At 29.5% G+C, this 336-nt stretch overlaps 1 protein-coding gene across 1 annotated transcript in view; it reads left to right on the forward strand.

Annotated features, from left to right (window-relative positions):
* LOC113220731 (probable inactive protein kinase DDB_G0270444) overlaps positions 1 to 336 on the forward strand; it is a gene marked incomplete at its 3' end in the record, with an annotated part of 1052 nt that overhangs the window by 400 nt on the left and 316 nt on the right. Inside the window, exon 2 of the mRNA XM_026450033.1 lies at positions 22 to 329. Within this exon, the coding sequence (XP_026305818.1) occupies positions 22 to 329 (308 nt within the window). The remainder of the gene's footprint in view (positions 1 to 21; positions 330 to 336) is intronic.

Here is a 336-nt window from a genome sequence, read left to right on the forward strand (position 1 = left end):
AAACAGAAGTAATAAACAAAGGTGATAATACAGAGGAACAAAATAATCATAGTGAAAACAAAAGTAATCAACCTAACGAAAGTTGTAAAAAAAAGAATACAGACTCAAATGAAAGTAAAACATATACAGAAGGAAAAGACGAAATAAAGGATGAAGTTGAAACAACGAAGAATGTAGAACTTAAAGAGGAAATAAAGGCTGAAGTAGAAACTGCAAAAAATGTAGAAACAAAAGAAAAAAAAGAAGATTCATCAGATGTAGTTAGTAAAACAAAAGAAGATACAAATAAGAGTCGTATGGAGCAACAAGGAAATAGAGTCGAATATGCAGTTCATG

This window comes from Piliocolobus tephrosceles, unplaced genomic scaffold (assembly GCF_002776525.5).
Source record: "Piliocolobus tephrosceles isolate RC106 unplaced genomic scaffold, ASM277652v3 unscaffolded_10566, whole genome shotgun sequence".
NCBI lineage: Eukaryota > Metazoa > Chordata > Mammalia > Primates > Cercopithecidae > Piliocolobus > Piliocolobus tephrosceles.